This window comes from Melanerpes formicivorus, unplaced genomic scaffold (genome assembly GCF_026170545.1).
Source record: "Melanerpes formicivorus ecotype bairdi unplaced genomic scaffold, bMelFor1.0.p_v2 SCAF_10, whole genome shotgun sequence".
In the NCBI taxonomy this organism is placed as follows: Eukaryota; Metazoa; Chordata; class Aves; order Piciformes; family Picidae; genus Melanerpes; species Melanerpes formicivorus.
Genome location: NW_027142362.1, coordinates 5,902,768 through 5,918,720, shown reverse-complemented (window position 1 = coordinate 5,918,720; position 15,953 = coordinate 5,902,768). Strand labels below are relative to the sequence as shown.

The following is a 15,953-nucleotide window of genomic DNA, read 5'->3' as shown; positions in this document are numbered from 1 at the left end:
CAGCGGGACCTTGCCAGGCTTTGTGGGGCAGAAGCTGGGGAAGAGAGCCGTCCCACTCGCCCCGGGGGAAGCAGGCCGGGCTGGCAGGCTGCCCATCGCCTGTCTCTGCCCCTGCTCCGTGCTAATGAGTGAGTTACACAACGAGCAGCTTTTATACTTCGCTAATCGGGTCCGGCACCGGCACCCCCACCCCCCGCCCCTCCACGCACACTCCGGCTGCCCGGCGCAGCTCCGGCTCCCTCCTTCCCTCTCCTCAGCTGCCTTTTGTAATGTTTTAATGGGGTTTCTTGCCTGGGTTGTGCTGGCTTAGTTACAAAGCTGCAGTGAGTTGATGCCGTGTGACGGTCTAATCCCAACCCGGTGACTCTACAAAGCTTTCTGCCGGCTTTCTTCCCGCTCCACTCCGGCCTCGCCCTCCGTGTGTCCATCTCGGCCCCTGTGCACTGACCTCCTGTGGACAGTTCAGCTTTTCCTCTCCCTGGTGAGTTTCCGGGACTTTCCCCATCCAAAATAACTGCAGTGGAGACCATCACCAAGCCCTCCCTTAACCTGGCACCTCCAAGGACGGGATTGCTTTTAGCCGCTGGAAATAGGGGATGCTCGTCCCCTCCCATGAACTGGTGGGGAACAGGATGCCCCTGGGAGGCAGCTGAGCTGGAGCCAAGCATCCCTCACACAGCCTGTGCTCAGATCTGGTGCTGAGGCTGGTCAGGGGCAGTGTCAGGCACTGGAGAGAGGATGAAGGCAGGCTTGCTCCTCCTCAGGCTTGGGAGCAACGTGGTTCACCCAGAAGGCATCTGAAAGATGCTGAGAGGCTCATGGACTAACCTTGCAGCCAGTGAGAGGCTCTGGGCTGAAGCAGCAGGGGCTCAAGGGTTTGGAAACCTTTTGGGGGGATAATGGGGCAGTAGAAGTCAAAGGCAATAAAAGCAGGAGCTGGCTGCCTACCTGGACAGAGCTGGGCACTTGCCTCTGTCCAGATGAGAATGGGCTGTGGTGAAATGGCACTGGGTGAGCTCACAGGGTTGGGGGTCCCCATGAAGTACCCCCAACCACCAGTGGAAATAAAAGGGTGAAGGTGTCAGATGATCAATACCCAGGTAAGCTGCTTTTGCAAAAGTCCCTGGTGGTTCTCCAATCCACCCAGCCTTCAGCAGGCTGGCAGAGATGCAGGCAGGGTGTGATGGAGATGGGCAGCTGGGGCACCCCTGCCTGAGCAAGAAGGGCAGGGTTTGGGGCACGGGGGGCTGCAGAGGTTATTGGGATCCCCACTGCTGCTGATTCCTCCTTCCCTCTCCCAGTGCCCTGCAGCCAACAAAGGACAGAGGACGACATGTCTGCAGTCGTGAGTACTGTTCCCTCACCACCCTGTCCCCTGGGCTCTGAGCATGCCCTCTCCCCAGCGCTGTGTTGGGGTGTGCCCCATGCACCCCTACCTCCCCATCTGCTCTTACCATACAGTGGGGAGCCCGAGTAGCACGCAGCCCATTGCACCCCCTTGGGTACGGGCATGGTGGCTCTGCTCTTCCCCATAACACCCTCTCCCAGGAGCCCTGTGGTGGGGCAGGGAAGTGGGGGGACTGCCTGGGGATGCCTCACATCCTCTCCTCACCCCCAGACGGGCACCTTCCGCATCGTCTCGGAGGAGGAGCAAGCCCTGCGCACTAAGCTGGAGCGCCTGACCACCAAGGACCACGGCCCTGTCTTTGGGAGGTGTGAGAAGATCCCCCCCCACACCCTGCAGAAGGTGAGGCTGGCTGTGGGGAGCAGGGGTCAGGCACAGCTCAGGGCTCCTGCTCCTTCCTGGGGGTCAGAGAAGACCCCTGAGGAGAGCTCTTGCGGTGGTTGGAGGGGTGTTGGGTGCAGTTAGCCCAGAGGGTACCTGGGTAGGGGACACCCAGTTGGTATTTAAAGGGTGGATATGAAGAAGATGGAGGCTCCCTTTTTGCAAGGAGTCCCATGGAAAAGATGAGGGGTGATGAGTACTAATTGCTCCTGGGGACACTCCAGCTGGACACAAGAGGAACCTGTTCCTCAGTGAGAACAGTCAGCCATTGGAATAACCTCCCCAGGGAAGAGGTGGGCACTCCAGCTTTGGACACTGGAGATTCAGCTGGACAGGGGTCAGGGCCACCTTCTCTAGGCCATAGTTTTGCCAAGAAAGGTTGCACCAGATGATCTTTGAGGTCCCTTCCAGCCTGGTCTTCCGTGGTTCTATGGGTCTATGACATAGGTGACCTTGCCCTCCCTGCACTGCTGTGCTGCAGTGAGCATCACTGCACCCCACCCAGCTTCTGGGTGCCTGAGGTGTTTTGGGGTGGGGGTGTGTGTGAAGGCAGCATCGCTGAGCCGGTCCCCTCTCTGCTCCCCCCTCAGGCGAAGGATGAGCTGAACGAGACGGAGGAGCAGAGGGGGGTGGCAGTGAAGGCGCTGCGGGAGCTGGTGCAGGAGCGGGCGGGCGGCGAGGAGGTTTGCAAGGCGGTGGCCGAGAAGGTGCAGGGGAAGGACGACTCTTTCTTCCTGCGCTTCATCCGCGCCCGCAAGTTCGACGTGCACAGGGCCTATGACTTGCTGAAAGGTGAGGATGGGTCCCAGGCTGCGGTCCTGGGCGAGGGAAGGGTTATCTGTCCCCCTGGCAGCTCCCGACCCCATGTTGGAGCCTCCCAACTCCTCTGTCGGGGCTGTGCCTGCAGAGCAGGATGCTGGCGTGAGGAGATGAGGAGAGGATAAGTAGAAAAAGGCAAGGCAAGGGGCTCGGGATGCAGGGAAAGAGTTGGGATTGGGAAGGAAATGAATGAGGGTGATGCCAGGTATCCCACAAAGCCAGGGCTTTCCCCTTCCTTGCCAATTTACTGGATGAAAACACAAATGCATTTGGTGGTGGCAGGCTGCTAAATCCGTGCAGCAAACCCAGCTGGTTTGGGCTGCAGCCCCTTGAACGCCCCACACACCCCCTACACATGCTCCTCCGTGTCCCTGTAAGGATCTGGTCCTACACCCAGCCTGGTTCTTCTCTCCCTGGTGGGCTCAGCAGCCCTGGGACCCCTTGAGGGCTGGGGTTATGTTGGGGAGCTTGTGGCACCCCCTCCCTGCACTGCAGGTGACCTGTAGGGATGGAGGGGGAGTGGGAAGGCAGCCTGCGGGGGGTGGCTGCCAGTGGGGACCTGCCTGGCTCTGGCTCCACTCTTCTTTGTGCTGGGCTGGGGGATAATGAGTTGTAATTATCAGTGCTGGCTCCCAGACAAGAGGTTTTGTTTGTCCACATTTTCCCAGGATGAAATTCCTTATTTCGTGCCTGCAGGGTGCCAAGAGAGGGGCGCTGGGGAATGTCACCCAAATGGGGAGGGAAAGAAGAAGGGAAATGAGGGCAGAAATTGCTTTATCTGCTCGTTGAGGTGTTGAAGAGAAGGCAGGCGTGGGAAGCCCCAGGCATGGGGACCCTAACACCGAGCACGGCAGGGCTAGGGCTGGTCTGCTGAGCTCCTTTTGCCCTGCTTTGCTGGGGGAGACCTGACCCGTGGCACAGCCAGGCTGCAGCCCGGGGCTCAGGGCTGCCGTCTCACCCCCGCCAGTCCACCCCACCTCCTCCAGCTTCCCGAGGCCAGGCGAGGAGCCGCTGTCCTGGCTGATTTCTGCCTCCCCGCAGGCTACGTGAACTTCCGCCAGCAGTACCCGGAGCTCTTCGACAACCTCACCCCCGAGGCCGTGCGCAGCACCATCGAGGCCGGCTACCCCGGCATCCTGGCCAGCAGGGACAAGTACGGCCGGGTGGTGATGCTCTTCAACATCGAGAACTGGGACTACGAGGAGATCACCTTCGATGAGGTCAGCTCAGCCCAGCTGCTGCTCCCGGGGCAGCAGAGTCCTGCTCCCAGCCTTGCCCTGCCTGGCACACCTGGGCACAGCGTCTCTGTGTCCACCACACCCAGCTCCAGCTACCTGGGTTGAAGCAAGTCTGTAGCCTGGGAGGGCATGGTCCATGAGGGTGGTGAGAGACTGGCACAGGTTGCCCAGGGAGGTGGTGGAAGCCTCATCCCTGGAGGTGTTTGCAGCCAGGCTGGATGTGGCTGTGAGCAACCTGCTGTAGTGTGAGGTGTCCCTGCCCATGACAGGGGGATTGGAACTGGCTGAGCCTTGAGCTCCCTTCCAACCCTGACAATTCTGTGATTCTGTGATCCCAAAGTGCTCCTCCTGAAGTGGTGCAAGGCCAAATTTGAGGGTGCCTCCCTTCCATTGAGGGTGCACCACGCCATTAAATCAAGGGGAGACCTGCAGAGCGAAGGAGGACACTGAGGCATAAGGCACAGAGTGGGCTTCTTGGCCAAGAGCTCTGCAGGCATCTAACTCACAAGTTAGCTCAGCTCCATTTTCTCAAGTTGGTGGCAACATATCCTTGATCCAAATGTGAGACATGCCCACCTTGGAAGGGGAACAGGGTGGCTGTTGAGCATCCCTTGAAACACCTTCCCTGCTCTGAAGTCCCGGGGCTGGCTGCAACAAGCAGGCTGGAGTCAAGCAGACCCTGACTGACACTGCATGGGCATCTTCCTGAGAGCCTTTGGGGGCCCATGGGAGGTGAGACCTGACACCATGCTCTTCTGTCTCTCATCTCCATCAGATCCTCCGTGCCTATTGTGTTATCTTGGAGAAGCTGCTGGAAAATGATGAGACCCAGATCAATGGGTTCTGTATCATTGAGAACTTCAAGGGCTTCACCATGCAGCAGGCATCAGGGATCAAACCCTCCGAGCTCAAGAAGATGGTGGACATGCTCCAGGTGAGGTGGCAAAGTCTGCACCCAGCAGTGGCAGAGCAGGCCCAAAGGGAGCAGAGAGCTTAGGGAAGGGGGAATGCAAGGCTGGCAGGGTTGGTGGTTGCCACTGCACTGGCACCATGGCAGAAGCCTGTGGAGAGGCTGTCCTCTGGCACATGCTCCTTCTCTTGCCAGCTAACTGGCTAAGTCCTGCAAGAGGGACTGGCCCCAGCTCCTTGTCCTCTCAAAGGGTCAGCCATAAGCAGCATCCTACAGCATGGCCTGGAGGCCTTTCCTTACCACCCTCTCAGGCCAGCCCAGCCCAGGCACCCACAGGAGCTGCAGGATTTCTGCCCTTGGACCAGAAGCCAAAGACACTCAGCTCTCCCTGGGAAAGCAGGACTGCAGAGATGTGGGAGTGGGAGCAATGAATCTTCTGTGAGGCTCTTGAGCTTCCCTGGTCCTCCTGGGGCAGGGATAGCCAACCTGTGCCAGAAGGAAAAGGGGCCTCAAAGAGAGAAGGGTAGCCTGGGCAAGGGGAGCCGCAGCAGTGGTGGGGTGGTCACTGATGTCCACCCAGTTCCACCTGGCCAGCAGCCTTTGTAACCACCTCTGTCTGGCTTTGGGATCCTAGGACTCCTTCCCAGCGAGGTTCAAGGCCGTGCACTTCATCCACCAGCCTTGGTACTTCACCACCACCTACAACGTGGTCAAACCGTTCCTGAAGAGCAAACTGCTGGAGAGGGTGAGTGGGGGAAAGGGACCCAGCCCCAGAGGCGTGTCCCTGGGGTGAAACAAGGCAGCCAGGGAGAACCACCCTCTGCTGAGGGTCACTCCCCTCTCTCCCCAGGTCTTTGTGCACGGGGAGGAGCTGGAGTCCTTCTACCAGGAGATCGATGCTGACATCTTGCCGGCAGACTTTGGGGGCAACCTGCCCAAGTACGACGGCAAAGCAACTGCAGAGAAGCTCTTTGGGCCCCGCATCGAGGCTGAAGACACAGCTCTCTAGACCTGGGCTCTCTCCCCCTCCCCTGTGAAATAGGCTCAGAGGTGGCCCCCTAACCCAAACCACCTCCTTACTGTAGCATTGCTTGGATGACTGCTGACGATGAGGCCCTGGGCACGTGGCTTCGCCCCTGTCCCTCCCCTCCCCAAACCTGGCAGCGGGCTGCCTGGCAGCTCTGCTCCTCCTTCCCTCAGGAGTCAGCAGAGAGAGGAAGCCACTGGCCCTCTCCTGCAGCACCCTCTGGGGCTGCAGGGGGAGGACAAGGAGAGCAACAACTCTGGGAAGGGAGGGCTACAGCAAGGGAGAAATAAAATGTTTAATGTCAGAGCTCCAGGCTCCCTTGTGGCATGTGGCAAGGAAGAGAGGGGCAGCTCTTTGGGCACAGGTGGTGGCTTTGCTGCTGGTTCTAGGGAGTGTCTGTGCTGTGCCCCTCATCCCTGGCTGTTCTTTGGCACAAGGACCCAGGACCCAGCTGTCCTCATTCTCCCTGCATTCCAGAATGAGCCCTACCCCTGCCTGAGCAAGCCCCCCCCCCCCCCCCCCCAGTTCTCAGTCTTCTGCTCTAACCCAGAAAGAGAAAACAGCCCCAAAAACATAAACAAAACCTCAGCCAGGGGCCCAGGGCTTTGCCCAATTCCTGCTCAGGTAGGGAGGAGGAACAGAGGCTGCAGCAGCTACCAGTAAAAGACAAGCAGAAGAGCCACCCAGCACTGCATCAGAAAGAGAGCTCAGTCAGGGAAGCCTCACCAAAAGCCACCAGCAAGGGCAGAGGAGCTGTGCCTGATGCCTGTCAGCCCTTGCTAATGGAGAGCCAGCAGGACCAGGGGGGAGGAGGGAGGCAGAAGTCAGAGTGTCCCAGGCAAGGCATCCTGTCCTGGCTCATGAGCCAGAGCTCCACCAAGGAACTGAGCAGCTACCTGTCTCCAGGCCACCTTCTCCCTTGGCCAGCAGTAGGGCTTGGAGAGGAGGAAGGTGCTGGTCCCTGCCCAGGTTACCTTCTTCTCTGTCAGGCTGGTCCTGCATCATGGGCTGTCCCTCTCAGCTGCACACAGGCACCTTTCACCAGCCAGGACACCAGACCCCCACTTGAAGCCAGCCGAGGTGGAGGGTGCTGACAAGAGCCCCATTCATCAGGGCACTGGCTGAGGCTCAACTCAAACAGCACTTGGGCTCCCAAGCTGGGGGGAGGATGGGGCCTGCCTGGGCAAAGGCCACTGGGGCTGAATCTGTTTTCTCCAGCCTCAGCAACGTGGCTACTCCAGGCAGGGCAAGCCCCAGGCTGAGGCTGCACCAACCTTGTGTGAGAGGCAGAGTGAAAGGCACCCCTCTGCTGCCTTTAGCTCCTCGCTGTGCAGTGCTCTCCACAGGGCCAGGGAGCACCTGGGGCCCCCCCAGAGAAACTGTGTGTGACATCCCAACCATCCTCAGGCCAGTACAAACAACAGCACAGCTTTGTTAGGGAGACAAAGCCAACTGCAGCCCCCTTGTGATAGCCAAGAGCAGCCCACCCATGCATGCACAGATGGAGGTACCACACTGTGCCCCTGGGACTTGGGAACTCACAGCTCTTGGGAGGTCCCTGGGGCTGCTCATCACTGCTGGACCAAACTGTCAGTAGCTTGCTTTGACAGGGAGGCAGAGAGCAGCACAGCACACAGAACTGGGAGCACGATCCACACTGCCCTCAGCTTCCCCTCAGAGGGACACTGACCATGCTGGGAAAGAGCTTTGAAGCAGATCTAAGTTAGATCATAGTGGCCACTAGAGATGGAACCTCAGATGCTGTCCCCCAGAGCAATTCTCCTTCCAGGGGAAGAGCAGTGATGGTCCTGGCCCAGCCACCACATTAGCTCAGCAGCCCCAGTGACCCTCCACCTCTGACTCACTTGCTCTGGAGAAGTCAACCCCCCCCAAGTCGAGCATTGCTGTGCCCTGGGGTCAAAGAGGGGCAGTGCCCTGGCCAGAGATGCTGTTGTGCTTTTCTGCTGCCAGCAGCTAAGGATCAGGAAATCCACTCACTCCCCTGGAGGGAAAAATAGCAGATGATGATGTTTGCAGAGCAGCTTCCAGGGAAGCTGCTGTCCCCAGGGAGAGCCCTCCCATGCACTGCAGGAAGGGCCACACCTAAGCCCTACATCAGCTCTCAGTCCTGGCACAGCTGTAGGTCTGGCTCTGGAGGATTGTGCCAGCCAGGGGTCCAGGGACAGGAGAGGCTGACAGAGGACCCTGAGAGCCTGCTTTTGTCCACAGGCACAATCAGCCCTTCTCCAGGAGCGGCAGGGCAAGCTTTCAGCTGGAAGCTGTTGCCACTCTACCAGAGCGGTATCAAGGACCTCTCTTGGCCAGAGGACAGGAGGAACTAGCAAAAGGCTGAGCATCACCAGAGCTTGTGGCAGATGCTACAAGAAAAGTGTCACCAGCAGGGCTAAGGAGGTTCTCCTGCCCTGATGAGAGCACACCTGCAGTATTGTGGCCAGCTCTGGGCTTCCCAGCTCCAGAGGGGGCAGCTGGAGGCATCCAGTGGAGGCTATGGAACATCTCTGTTAGGAAGAGAAAGGGAGAGCACAGAGGCTGTTCAGTCAGAGGAGGCAGCTGAGAGAGGAGCTGATCAATGTCTGTCAGTACCTGAGGAGGGGGTGTCAGGATGAAGGGGCCAGGCTCTTTGTGGTGGTGCCCAGTGACAGGACAAGGAAGGACAGGGAGGAGCTGGAAGGCAGGAGCATCCACCCCAACAGCAGGAGAGGGTGATAGGCCTGAAGCAGGCTGCCCAGAGGCTGTGGAGCCTCCTTCTCTGGAGGCCTTCCAAACCCACCTGGATGTATTCCTGGGTGACCCTGCCCTGGCAGGGGGGTGTGTGTCAGACCCTTCCAACCCCTGCCCCTCTGTGATTCCTCCCCCAATAACTCCACACACACTCACTGCCTCTAGCACTGACTTCACCAAGTCCTTTATTCTTAAATAAAGAAACCCCCACTGAATCAGAGGTAACAAAAATCACATTGTGTTTGCAGTGATCTCCATTGTACACCACACAGAACAGAAGAACCAGACTTTGCCTTTTCTTTTTCATAGAGATATATATATTTATCATTTTTCCAAGGTAAACATCAGCAGATATAGAAAAAAAATTGCATTGCTAGTTGCAAATCCTCTCCCCTGCAGCTGCCAGCCCCAGAGAATCTGACTCAGGAGAGGGCAGTGGGGAGGCTGTCTGGCTGGAGAAGCTCTCTCAGGGCAGCGTTCAGAGGTGGGTCCCAAGGTCAAGTCTGAAAACATTTGCCTGGTGAACTGCTGCTCAAGGCCAGCAGAAGTCACTGAGCCTGTTGTGGCACTCAGCTGCAGGAGCAAAACCAGAGGGGCACAGGGCTGAGCTCTCCACCTACCTCCTCTGCTTGGGGCTTGCAGCAGCAGAGGCTGTGCTCTCAGGAGCAATGCCCAGGGGTCTGTCCCTGGAATGGTGGTCAGGCTCTCAAGTGACACAAGACAACATGCTGCTGACCCTGGCTGAGCACTAGGGTTTGGCTTTAGCAGACACCAAGTGGGTTTTGTCTGGCTGCTCAAAGCCATAAGAAGAGTCAGAAGCCCAGGAGAGCTGCAGGGGAGCTCCTAGGAGGGTCTGTGGCTGATCAAAGCTCTTGCCTGGCCAGAGACAGACAATGCAAGCTTGTCACTCTCAGAAGTGAAAAGGCTCTGTGCAGAGCCACTCAGATTTGGCTTCTTACTGGCATTAAAACTGGGTTAGGCAAGGCCCTTGGGAAAGGAAAGGGTTTTAGCTGTAAGTGGTGTGGGGATAGAGCTTTGGGGATGTATCATCAGATGCACTGGACAAGGGCTGGTCAATAGGAGCAGCCTCAACCTGACCAAGGCTGCCCTGGCTTGCAGTGTTGGTGTCCACTGATTACCCAGCAAACCCAGGAGCACAGAATGCAATGGTCCAGCAACAGCCCTGCAAACTCTCCCAGCAGCATGGAAAGCTGACAACTGCTTTGACTCACTGCTGGCATTTGAGCCAAAGCTCCCCCAGCAGCTGAGGAAGTCCAGGGCAGCTACCAGACACTCAATGATAAAAGGGGTACAGTTGCAAGGCACCCCTCTCTTGGCCTGGGATTGCTCTGAGGCACTCAGAGCAGACTCAGGAAGTCCTCACACCAAGGAGAGCTGTTTGCTCCTCACCTGGAAGCCATGAAGATGACCCTGCTTTGAGTCACTGTGACAGCAGGACCCACACAGCCAACAGACCCACCTGAGGAGCAGGGATACACAGAGCATGACTGCAGCCAGAAACAAGATGCTCCTCACCAGTGACTCCCACAGGCAGCACAACGCTGGGGCCCTAGCTGGCCTTCTGAAGAAAGGCTGTGAAGAATTTCAGCAAGCTCCAGGCAGGCAGAATGCTTCCAGAGAAACCTGGGAGCAAGCCAAGTGACTAAAGCCTGAAGCTGCTACCCTGCTCTTGTTGAGCTGTAGTCACTTAGGCAATCCACCTCCAGCTGCACAGCCAAGAACTTTGGGACTGTAGTCACATTAAGCAGGGCAAACCCTCCTTCTGTGACTCAATCCCCACTGCTAGAGGAGCAGAGAGCTGGATCTGACCCCCTGCTTACACACATGGCTGTTTTGAGCATTGAAATAGACCTTAGCTAGTTGTAGGCTGCCCACAGAGGTCCTTTAAAGTCAGGAGGTGCTTTGTCCAGTGCACAGTTGGCAGAGGTGTCTCACTACCTGGTGCCTGAAAGAGTCATTCACTGGAAAGCAAAGCCTCCAAAGCACTGACAGAGCTGTTTCTGAAGTCTCTAGATATGCTGATGTCAAGGGAGGAGGAGAAAAAGGGCAAGGCACCACGTGTCAAAAGGTCTAGGAACTTGTGACAGACCCAGGACAGGTGACACACAGGTAGAGCTTGGCTAAGTCCAGTACAGGAGCTAACAGTTCTCAACATCTTTGCTTAATGCCCTGTCTTTGGAACCTACATCTTCATCAGGAACTGCACAAAAATGCCCAGGAAAGACTGCAGGGAGGTTCAAGGATCTGTCTCTGCAACCACAACACTGCCAGACCCATCTGAAGACACCTGCAGGGTAGAGGCTAACCCAGGGACCACTGGAAATGCTGGCAGAGTCGATGCAGCAGAAGCTGCAAGCTCCTTGTATTCAGTAAGAGCAAGTCCCAGCTGCTAACCTACAGTCCTGGACCTCTCCAGACACTGCCAGCAGGTGATGGCTGGACCAGCCTGACCAGCTAAGAGCAGTACTGCACCTTGCTGTCTGACTGAGAAAGCCCTTGGGGTTTCTGGTCAAGTGCTGCTTCCATCCAGAAGTGTGGAGGACAGAAGTGTGCACACAACATGAGGCTACCCACACAAGGGCTCTCCTGATGCTCTAACCCCACTCTGAAAGGGAGCAGAGCCCATGCCAGAGCATCCTGCTGCAGTCTGGAACTGCACTATCAGCCTCAGCCTGCAATGACCTACAAGTGCACACTTCAGCATCCTCCTGTGTCTTGACAAGAGATGAAAGACAACTCCAGTTCTGAAAGTTCAGGCTGCTCCAAAGGTTGAGTCCACTGAGCAAGTGAAGACCACCTGCCCACACCACAAGACTACCACTGCCTGCTCTGGGAAGAGTATAGCTTAGATTAGGATGGGCCAAAGCTCCATACATCTTGGGGGGGATCAGTTGCCAGCTGCTGTCAGCAGCAAGGTTTCAAACACAACTCCTTTGTTTGGAGGTCTTTAGATAATGTCACTGCAGGACAATTGCCTCCTCTCCCACTTCCCTACGTTCCTGCTGCAAGGCTGACACCAGGAGCCTGGATGTGACACCAGCATCAAACTGGGGAAGAAGAGCAGAACAGGTTTTCCACCACTGCTTCTACCCAAGTGACCCTCAGGCTCCAGAAGCCTTGCACAAAGCAGCTGTGACATCAGCTCTCCCCCAAGCAGGGTGGAATTAGCTGGGCTGGTCAGATGTGGTTTGACCAGCTGGAGATGGAAGTGCAAAAACAGGTCAGGAGGAAGAGGAGGAAGAGAGATACCCACACAGCTTCTGCAGGGGAGCTTCACAAAGTCCACAGCATTGGCACTTCTCAAGTACAAAGGCTTGGATTGGGAGGCAGGCTCCAGGAGACCCTGCAAATGGATCTGTTTGAGCAGCCAAAGCTCCTGCAGCTTTGAGAACTGCCCAGTTGCTCACCACATTGGAGAAGATCTGCTTAGAAATGGATCATGGATTGCCTGGCCAGCTGGTGTAGTGAAGTGGTCTGAAACAAAGCTACACTGGGCAAGGTGGTAGCTTCCTCACACCTCAGCAGCAGAGCAGCCCCTCTGAAAGCCTGGTTTGTCAGGAGTGACCTTCACAAGGTGGAAGGAGACAAGTTTTTTCACCCCAAGAAAAGGCTTCCCCTGAAAAGCTCCACCCTGAGGGGCTGGCATGGCCACAGCCAGGGGCAGGACACCTGCTTTGCCTCAGCACTCACCTGCCCAGACAGCACCCAGGCTGCACCTCACCTTCTGACTTCCACCTTCTGGGCAGGTCAACCACCAAGTTGTTCTGCCAGCCTGGGGGCCTGGAGAGGAAGGCTGAGCTCCAGCTGCCTGGGGGCTGAGCAGAGGCCCCTGCTCTTGGTAAGGCTTCCAACTTGGAGTGCAGATATTTTGCTCTCAAAGGAGGTCAGATGCATACTGCACTGATGCATAGGCATCTCCCTGCTGGGTCATGGGATGGGCTCTCCACCTCAACAGCAGTACTGCACCAAGGACAGCTGCTGTTCCTGAAGCTGAGACTCAGCACAGCAAAGCTGCACTGAGGCAGGACACGAGGCAAGGGCAGGGCAGCTCTTTGACCTGTGTAAGCCACAGCTGGGGTTATGCTCTGCAAGCCAAGAACACTTCTGAAGTTGTAACCTGCTGGAGATAAAAACCATACCCCCCCGACACACTATCTACTTGATGGGTGAGGGCTGTTTACACTCTGCTGCTGCTGAAGTGAGAAGATATTGAAGTCCTAGTCAATGAATATTACATGAACAGCCACTTAAGCAGAAACCTCCCATGTCTTTCATGACAGCTTTCAGGGATGTACAGATGCAGCAATGAGCAAGAGGATAACAACACAGAGACAAGACAGCCATCAGCTAAGAATATCCTTGCTAACTGGGGCCCTAAAATAGCTCTTCAGGAGCAGCCACAAGCAGAGCCAAGCCTTGCTTTTAGCCTTACTTGGTCACATCTCCTCTTTGAAGGGGAAAGCAAGCCTGGGTTTACCAGGAGGAGAATGTGCAGCTTTCCACAGCTCCTTCTGACAGGCCAAGGTGTCTGGCCCAAGGCAAATGCAAGGAGTTTCCTGCTGTGACACTGCACCTTTGCTACCACCACCAATTATTGCTTTATTGGAGCAGAAGCTCACCTCTCCAACCTCCTGCTGGTCAGTGACAGGGCAGGCCAGAAGGCTTCTTCCCCTCTCTTACCAGACTGAAGTCCTGCAGCTCCTTTTGCTCTTAAGCTATTAAAGTGCCTGGAACACAGACCAAGGCTGAAGCAATAAAGTGCTAATTGACAGGGGAGGTGTGACAAGGGAACAACTTCACTGACACTGGGGTAAAGGAGTCCTCAGGGTGGGTTAATGAAGGTTATAATATTGACACAACAAACAAGAATCAAAAACCCAAAAGAAGAAGATTCTGACCACAAAGTTGCAGTCTCCAGCTTGTCATAGGACAGCTTTCCTCCCAGGGAATGGGCTGGAGTCTTTCAGAACCATCTTGGCACAGCTCACAGCAGCCACTTTGAGGCACAAGGCAGCAGGCATCCCTCCTGCAGGCCATTTCCACACTTCACCTTGCACAGTGAAATAAGAGGAGGATGTCTGGCTGTGGAGAAGGAATTTGGGTGAGGGAGAGCCCAGTAATCCTCCAGCATCTGCATGGAAAGAGAGTCATCCAGAGACACCAGGGCTGGAGGCTCCCCAGCAACTGCAAGGCAAGTCTGAAACCATGCAGTGCTTTGAGAGCCAAGAGGAAGAATTTGGGTATGATTCACCCTGACATAAGGGGTGGGACCTCAACAGAGAGCTCCCACCCCCAACAAATTAAACCCCAATAGAGAATGTAAGTGCCTGTGGAACATTCTTAAGAAGAGATTGGCTTGCCAGTGATTAAGAATCTGAAGGACCTGTGAGCTCAGAGCCAGCTTTAAGCAGCCCTGGGTCAAACAAGAGTCCAGTTCTACAGAGATGACTGCATGTAAAGAGAGGCAAAGGTGACAGGAAGGTGACTGAGCTGGTCTTGGTGCAAAGACATGTTCACACAGGAACATGGGATGGCACTGAGCCTGCAGCCTCCCTGCTTGGAGTCCCAGCACAGATTCCCCAACCCACAGACAGCTCAAGCACAAAGACACCTAAGTAGTTTTAAACTGATTCACTGCTTAAAGGGCTTCCTAGGAGCCAAGAGGCTTCCCTTGGGATGGTGCAAGGCTGGAACTCCACTTGCAGCCAAGTGTGTTTCTCTGCAACATTCTAGTGAAGCATTGACTGGCTTGTGGCTTGGTAGAGGTTTGGTTCAGCACCAGGGCAGAACAGAGCCATGGCTACCCTCTCCTCTACACCTAAACACACACTGCAGATCAAGGCTGGGACCAGTGGGTGAGGAGGTTTGACATCTGAAAGCAAGCAGTCCTCAGCTCAACAAAATCACTGTCCATTTAATTCCACAAGCAGAGCAGTTAGTTACAAACCCAAGGGGCTGCTGCTGCTGCAGAGATGCTCTGAGCAGCCACTAACCTCTGCTGGACTCCACTCTGGAAGCAAACATTGTGATCAAACCCCAGCCATAGGATATCAAGGAGAATGGAAACCTGAAGCAGCAGGTGAAGGAACAAGATGTTCCCCAAGGGGGAGATATACTGAAGTGATCCAGAGTCTTTGGGTTGATTACTCTTGGCCAGACACAGCCTGCTCTGTGTCTGAGCATTGAGACTTTGTCTTCTCCCACTGGCAGATGGCATTGGCATACTGTACCACCAGCTTATCCATCCAGGTGAGAGGTTCTGGGAAGAGTACAGAGCCCTCAAAGAATCCCAGGTGGCCTCCATGCAGGAGCAGCACATGCATGACATTCTCCCTTTTCTCTGCAAAACAAAAAGCAGCAGAGAGTTCCAGGTTAACAGCTTGGAGCCTGCAGCTGTGACAGGCCACTCCAGCCTTGGCACAGCACCTGAACTACAGGAACAGTCATGTGGAAGAACCAGAAGTGCCCTGACAAGAGCCATGGCCACTCTGAAGCCCAATGGACATAACCTCACTGCTTCCCACCACAGGACAGTGTGCAGGAGCTCAGCTGCTGCAGGAAGGTTGGCCAGAAGGTGCTGCTGGCCTACAGCAGTACCTGCTCACTCTTTGGGATCTTCAGCTCACACTCACTGGAACTAGACTGCTAGCATCAACCAAGCTGCACTAAGCTCTGCCATCCTCCACCTCATTCCACTCTGCTTGGCTCCAGTAAGCACCTGGGGCCCTGTGTCCTGCTCTGGAGCCCTCAGCACAGGAAGGACATGGACCTGATGGGAGCAGGTTGAGAGGAGAGCTACACAAGTGCACAGGGGGCTGGAGCACCTCTGCTATGAAGACAGGCTGAGGGAGCTGGGGTTGCTCATCCTGCAGAAGAGAAGGCTCCAGGGAGACCTAAAAGCAGCCTTCCAGTACCTGAAGGGGGCTACAAGAAGGCTGCAGAGGGACTGTTTGCAAAGGCCTGCAGGGACAGGACAAGGGGCAATGGTTTGAGAGGAGATTCAGGCTGGATGTAGGAACAAGTTCTGCATCCTGAGGGTAGTGGAACACTGCAGCAGGTTGCCCAGGGAGGTGGCTGAGGCCCCATTCCTGGAGCTATTCAAGGTCAGGCTGGACAAAGCTCTGAGCAACGTGCTGTAGTGGAGGATGTCCCTGCTCAGTGCAGAGGCATTGGACTGGATGACCTTTGGAGGTTTCCTTCCAACCCAAACCACTAAGATTCTACACTCCCAGGTACAGGGAGAAGACTCCTATATGTGCTTTGATCTGGAAGCAGCTGTGGAGACATTTTGTACTCACAGCTTTCAAGCAGGGCAAGGATGAACCCTGCTCCCTCCCCTGTGCACCCACCACTAGTGGTGGGATGAGGCAGCAGCCAGCTCCCTCTCCTGAAGGGAGTTTGCATTGTTTT

General features: G+C 55.9%; 2 protein-coding genes across 2 annotated transcripts in view; one reads left to right on the top strand and one right to left on the bottom strand.

Moving 5' to 3' along the window:
• The first annotated feature begins 230 nt into the window (after positions 1-230).
• On the top strand, positions 231-8,685 carry RLBP1 (retinaldehyde binding protein 1). The gene is made up of 8 exons (XM_068143409.1): positions 231-481; positions 1,302-1,345; positions 1,619-1,747; positions 2,377-2,578; positions 3,647-3,825; positions 4,619-4,777; positions 5,388-5,498; positions 5,604-8,685. Exons 2-8 carry the CDS (start codon positions 1,334-1,336, stop codon positions 5,760-5,762), a joined length of 951 nt encoding a protein of 316 aa, XP_067999510.1. The 5' UTR covers positions 231-481; positions 1,302-1,333; the 3' UTR covers positions 5,763-8,685.
• The window catches only part of ABHD2 (abhydrolase domain containing 2, acylglycerol lipase), a 42,798-nt gene continuing 35,523 nt past the window's right edge, over positions 8,679-15,953 (bottom strand). The window contains exon 11 of the mRNA XM_068143408.1: positions 8,679-14,883. Coding sequence (XP_067999509.1) covers positions 14,687-14,883 — 197 coding nt within the window. The 3' untranslated portion in view covers positions 8,679-14,686. The remainder of the gene's footprint in view (positions 14,884-15,953) is intronic.